The sequence below is a fragment of the Alosa sapidissima genome, chromosome 23 (assembly GCF_018492685.1).
Source record: "Alosa sapidissima isolate fAloSap1 chromosome 23, fAloSap1.pri, whole genome shotgun sequence".
NCBI classification, from domain to species: domain Eukaryota; kingdom Metazoa; phylum Chordata; class Actinopteri; order Clupeiformes; family Clupeidae; genus Alosa; species Alosa sapidissima.
The window spans coordinates 29,803,375-29,809,845 of NC_055979.1; the positions used below are offsets into that span (position 1 = coordinate 29,803,375).

A 6,471-nucleotide genomic window follows, 5' to 3' on the forward strand; every position below is an offset into this window, starting at 1 on the left:
TGACCCAGATAGTCCTGAACACAAGGGAGATCATGTGACTCAGATCAGATCATGTGACCCAGAAAGTCCTGAACACAAGGGAGATCATGTGACTCAGATCAGATCATGTGACCCAGGGCGTGGTCTGGGGAGATGGGAAACAAAGGAGGTTCAGCAGGGGGGCGTGACACACACTGTAGGACCCCCCCCCCTCCAAACACACATCTAATGACTGCAGCTGCTTCAGCAATTAAGGCTACTCTGTAAGTGTGTTAGTGTGTTAGTGTACTGGAGTGTGTGTGTGTGTGTGTGTGTGTGTGTGAGTGAGTTAGTGTACTAGAGTGTGTGTGTGTGTGTTAGTGTACTAGAGAGTGTGTGTGTGTGTGTGTTAGTGTACTAGTGTGTGTGTGTGTGTTAGTGTACTAGAGTGTGTGTGTGTGTGTTAGTGTACTAGAGTGTGTGTGTGTGTGTGTGTGTTAGTGTACTAGAGTGTGTGTGTGTGTGTTAGTGTGCTAGAGTGTGTGTGGAGGATCCCCAACTTCAGCACATCTGGTTTTGATCTTCCGGCGCTCTGGTTGTAGCCGGAATGCGAGACTGCCACCGGACCATCACAGACTGGCCCTCCGTACACATTACCCCCCCCCCCCCCCCCACTCTGTTTACCCCTGTCTACCTTCCTCTGCTCTAGTGCTCTGTTACCCCTCCCCCCCTCCAGCGCACCAGAGTACAAGGGGTTGGAGTTAATAAACTTTCCAATCCGTTGCTTAGTTTGTTAACTGTACTGAAACTTGACATATAAAAACACTACACACACTGCTCCTTTGTCCTCGTACACACACACACACACACACACACACTTGCTGACTCAAAACACCCTTTAACACACATATGGCAGAGCAATGGGTGAGACACCTCTGAATGACAGTGCTGTGGCACCTCCTAGTGGACAAAATAGGTACAGGTCAAAAATGCAAATGCAAAATGGGCCACACCTAGTCAAGAGGAACAGATGGAAGAGTGGAGACCTAAACGTGCATCTAGAACCCCCTCAGAACCCCCCCTAGAACCCCCTCAGAACAGTGAGAGTCACACTCAGACCCCCCCCAGAACAGTGAGGGAAGAACACCATCACACTCAGAACTCCTCAGAACACCATCACACTCAGAACAGAACACCATCACACTCCTGTGACATAATAACAGACATGCAGCACACAAAACGAGGTCATATGTAGATACAGCATTTTTATTTGGCTAAAACGACCATAAATTAACATAAAAAAATGCATCAATTCAGCATCATTTCAATGAGACATTTACAATTATAATATAATACACTGTATGGACAAAAGTATTGGGATGTCTGCCATCACACCCAAGTCTGTAGCTTCTGTTTTCAACTGTATCATCTTTTAAAACTCCATGTATTGCTTGTGGTGAAAAGATGTTGAATAGCACCCTTGATAGCACACTAATGTGGCTGCATGTGTATGTGTGTGTGTGTGTGTGTGATCTGACACACATGTAAGACCTCTCATCCCAGCCACTGACTGGCTTTATGTGTGTGTGTCTGTCATGTCAGTGTAACACATTGATCTGACACACATGGAAGACCTGGCATCCCCGCCACTGACTGGCTTTATGTGTGTGTGTGTGTGATCTGATACGCATGGAAGACCTCGCATCCCAGCCACTGACTGGCTTTATGTGTGTGTGTCTGTCATGTCAGTGTAACACACTGATCTGACACACATGGAAGACCTCGCATCCCCGCCACTGACTGGCATTCCACCTGTAGCTGGGTCGGAATGTTCAGTGTTCAGGCTCTTCCTGAGTCACACACACACACACACACACACGCGCGCACGTCCCTCACCCCTCCCAAACCACCTCAGCCTCTGGTGTCCCACACGCCAAGTTTGGGAAAGAATCGCACACAGAGCAAAGTAAAAACAGCCCTGAGACATTCCTCTCATTCCTGCTTCAATCCTATTATCCATCCCTCGCTTTCTTCTCTGCTTCAAATACTTCCCTCCTCCTCGCTCTCATGATCTCTCCATCCCTCCCTCCTCCTCTCTCTCATGATCTCTCCATCCCTCCCTTCTCCTCGAGGATCCCTCCATCCCGACTTGTCTAAACGATTTGAGCTAATAATAACAACACTCCCACTAATGGGAACAAAACCTTTTGATAAAGTCAAGTGTGTGTGTAAGAATGGGAGTGTGTTCACTTTCAAAAGCATGGAAAAACTGATTTGAGCAGCTCCAGCTAAGAGGGGTTTATTTTGGGCATCTCTCATCCACTGAAATAGCTCCTGTTTGTAAGCGTGAGGGCGAGCAAGAGAGGTATCTCTTCTCATGACCACTCCATCGCTAAAGGCAAAGAATAACAGCAGGCCCAAAATAGCCACTCCAGTTGTTCCGCTCACTAGAGCAGCAGATGCAGCCTCGGCACTCTTCCCCACATGCCTGGACAACATCAGGCGTGTGTGTGTGTGTGTGATGACCTGTCCTATATCATCAGGCGTCTGTGTGTGTGTGTGATGACCTGTCCTATATCATCAGGCGTCTGTGTGTGTGTGTGATGACCTGTCCTATATCATCAGGCGTGTGTGTGTGTGTGATGACCTGTCACCTGGACACAACACACACAACAGATATCCTGTTGTCATCTTAGCGATGTGTTGTGTCCAGGTGCTCTTGTTGTCATAGTGATCTGGTGGCTGGTGTTGTTTGTGCTTAGTAACGACAGAATACTTCCTGTCAGCTGCCAGCATTTCTCCTCCTCACTCTCCACCTTCTTTCCTCCACTTTTTCTACCTCTCCATCTCATCATCCCTTCATCGCTGCCAGTGAGAGCTCCTGAGAGAGCGTTTTAAACACTTCCTGCCATCTCATCAGTACGTGTTGGGGTGCATGATGCATGTGTGTGAATACAGCAGGGAAAATAAGTATTGAACACGTCAATATTTTTTTCAGTAAGTATACTTCCAGTGAGGCTAGTCACATGAAATTTTCCCCGGACATTAGTATTAACTTAGGTAATCCACACATATATAAAAATCCAAACATTAATGTCTAAAAGTAGCGTTATGACTAAAAAAGTGGAATGGCACAGGGAAAAAGTATTGAACACGAACAAGAAAAAGCAGTACATAAAAGCAAGGAATGGCCAAGAACAAACTGGAATCTATAAGTAGTTAGAGAAATAATCTCTCCTATCTGTGTAAATTGATATAATCTGGGTTAGTACTGTACATACTGGTGGGCTATAAAAAGGTTTTTTGTTACCAAGGTGTCACACAAGAAACATTTCATGATGGGTAAAAGCAAAGAGCTCTCCCAAGACCTTTGCAACCTTATTGTTGCAAAACATATCAATGGAACTGGTTACAGATGCACATCAAAACTTCAGAAGCATCCAGCAAGTAGTATTGGAGCCATTATCTGCAAGTGGAAGGAACATCACTGCATCATCAACTGGCCATGCACAGGATCTCCTTGCAAGATTTCTGACCAGGAAGTCAGAAGGATAGTCAGAAGAGTAGCCCAAGAGCCAAGGACCACTCAGAGAAAGCTCCAGAAAGACTTGGTACAATTGTTACAGAGATAATCATAGGTAATGCACTCCACCGCCATGGCCTCTATGCACGCTCATCCCACATGACTCTATTGCTGAAGAAAAACATGTCAAAGCTCGTTGAAAGTTTGTTACACAACATTTGGACAAGCCTATGAAATGCTGAGAGAATGTATTCTGGTCAGGTGAGAGCAAAATTGAACTTTTTGGATGTCATACTACACACCATATTTGGAGGAGAAATGGCACTGTGCATCACCCTAAAAATACCCTACCACCAGTGAGGTTTGGAGGTGGAGGCATCATGGTGTGGGCTGTTTTTCATCTCATGGTACTAGCAGACTTCATACAGTTGAAGGAATGATGAATAGTCATTTTGTTCTGGGAGAATCTTTACATCCACCAATGAGGATGAGACATGGCTAGACCTTCCAGCAGGACAATGAGGATGAGACATGGCTAGACCTTCCAGCAGGACAATGATCCAAACCATTCAGCAAAGAAAACTCTCAATTGGTTTCAGAGAAAGGAAATCAAGGCCCTGACTTTAATCCAATTGAACAGTTTTGGAAGTTGACTAATAATCAGGATTCACAAGAGGAACCCCTGGAATATTCAATATTAAAGGACTATCAGTTTAAAAGAATGGGCCAAAATCACACCAGAATACTGTAACTGATTAGTTTCGTCATACAGGAAATGTCTTGAAGCGGTCATTACGAATAAAGGATTTTCCCCAAAGTATTTAAGAAATTTCAGCAGCCGTCATTAAGTCATTCCACTTTATTACACATAACTCTACCTACGGACTTTAATGTTTGGATTTTTTTATATGGGTGGATTATCTGAGTTAATACTAATGTCTGGTGAAAATGTCATGCAAATAGCCTCACTGGAAGTATACTTACTGAAAAAAATGGTGACGTGTTCAATACTTATTTTCCCCGCTGTATGTGTGTGTGTAGATGTGTGTATATGCGCATGCATGAACAGTGTGTGCATACGTGTGTGTGTGTGTGTGTGCACATGTGTAGAGGTGTGTGTGATCTATGAGGATCAGTGTGTTGATTAAAACAGCATCAATGTGCAACTGACAGATAAACTTGAGCAACACTCAGTGAATGTTTAATGTTAAGGACTCTCTCTATGCAGATTCATATGTGTGCGTTTCACATGCTAGGATGTGTGTGTGTGTGTGTGTGTCTGTGTAACTGTTTGTGTGTGTGTGTGTAACTGTGTGTGTGTGTGTGTGTGTGTGTGTGTGTGTGTGTACCTGTGTGTATGTGTGTGTGTGTACCTGTGTGTATGTGTGTGTGTGTGTGTGTGTGTGTACCTGTGTTATTGTGTGTGTGTGTGTGTGTGTGTCATTGATAGGAGAGGTAGTTGATGAGACGAGGTGGGATGTCAAGTTGGGGCAGCACCTTCAGAGCTCTGGTACCCAAGATTCTCCTCACACAGATCCTACACTGCTGCATCAGAGAAAGGGGAGAGCCTGAAACACACACACACACACACACACACACACACACACACAGACACAAACACACACACAAAGACTTAGGACAATTCCAAACTTGCACATGAATCACATTATATAACACGTTGGCAAAAGGTGACATTCTGAGCAGGCTAATTTTACATTCATAGATTCTTCCATAAAAGGCGAAGTCTCTGGCTTCACCCCCAAAGCCATTCACACAGACCCAAATACTGTTTCAGGAGAAAACAGAGCTCTGTGTGTGTATGTGTGTGTCTGTATGTGTGTGTGTCTGTATGTGTACACATATAGGTCAGGTTTGTGATAGGCACTGAGCAAACATGCACAACCCATACTGTGAGACATGGCCGGATCTAGAATAGGGCTGGGAGGGGCAATGCCCCTCCAAATATTTCTTCTGCCCCACCTAATTGGTCAATTTTATTTGACAGCTATTAAATCTGCCAATCACAGTTTTCTAATTCGCCCTGTCTGAATTTTGAGGCTGCTGATTTGCTGGTTGGATAGTATAAATACCGGAGCAGCAGCGCCCCCTACATTCCACTCTGTGTGCATCACACTGTTCACGCTGCAGTTGAGAGGGCTATCATATTTCCATAAAGTGTATACCAGATATAATTTAGATCGTTGTTACTGGTTTAAATAAATACCTTTAACTGTAGTGTTATTCTCGTTTTGAATAAGGTTCGTTTTTAGCTAATGTGCATGTTAGCTTTCTAAGGTGATCAGTTAATTTGCCTAAACATAAGCTAGCATTTATTAGCCTAAACATAGGCTAGCATTTATTATTTAGTCTATTGCTGAAATTTATATCTAAATTGAACAGTGGACACATTTGAACATGCAACGATTTTTGGTTCCAATTTCAAAGCCTGTTGCTGCTATTACTCCTAACCCAGACTCTGAGGCTACTGGACTGGCTCCCGTAGCTCAAGCTAGCAGTAGCCGTAGACAGCGCAGCACGCTTCCCTTTCCCAACATAGTCCGCCTCCGCCGGTTACATCCACAGATACAGATACGCTTGATCTGAATAATGAAGCACCATCTCAGCCAACACAGCATGCTTATCCAAAACGAATGTTCGGTCAGGTATTCCGGTCATTCAATTCAAGTTGGTATAGATCACGGCCGTGGTTGGAGTACTCTATAAAACTGGATGCATGCTTTTGCTTTCCCTGGCGCAAGTTTGCTGGCGCGACTGACAGAGACATTGTCTTTACCAGGACAGGTTAATTGGAAAGCTGCACTGGAAAAAGATAAGGGATTTCAAAAGCATGCATCCAGTCACTGCCATTTAAACGCAGCAACGCAGTGGCTAGAGATGAGACAGAGACAGGAAACTGGAGAAATGATTTCGGCTTTATTGGGTCAAACACAGGTTGACAAAAATCGTTACTACGTGAAGAGCATAGGGGA

General features: G+C 44.4%; 1 protein-coding gene and 1 long non-coding RNA gene across 3 annotated transcripts in view; both read right to left on the reverse strand.

Moving 5' to 3' along the window:
• Positions 1–1,203: 1,203 nt before the first annotated feature.
• Positions 1,204–3,008, reverse strand: LOC121698631. Its single transcript, XR_006026811.1, has 2 exons — positions 1,740–3,008; positions 1,204–1,656 (listed from the first exon to the last, which is right to left on the reverse strand). It is a non-coding gene; the product is annotated as an uncharacterized LOC121698631 (long non-coding RNA).
• A 1,478-nt stretch (positions 3,009–4,486) lies between these two features.
• LOC121698617 (ankyrin repeat and SOCS box protein 13-like) overlaps positions 4,487–6,471 on the reverse strand; it is a 15,884-nt gene continuing 13,899 nt past the window's right edge. The window contains exon 6 of one of the 2 annotated variants that reach the window (XM_042080873.1): positions 4,487–5,049. In XM_042080873.1, coding sequence (XP_041936807.1) covers positions 4,922–5,049 — 128 coding nt within the window. In that variant the 3' untranslated portion in view covers positions 4,487–4,921. Of the gene's footprint in view, positions 5,050–6,396 lie in introns of those variants that run through there. The other variant, XM_042080875.1, reaches the window with a different exon arrangement.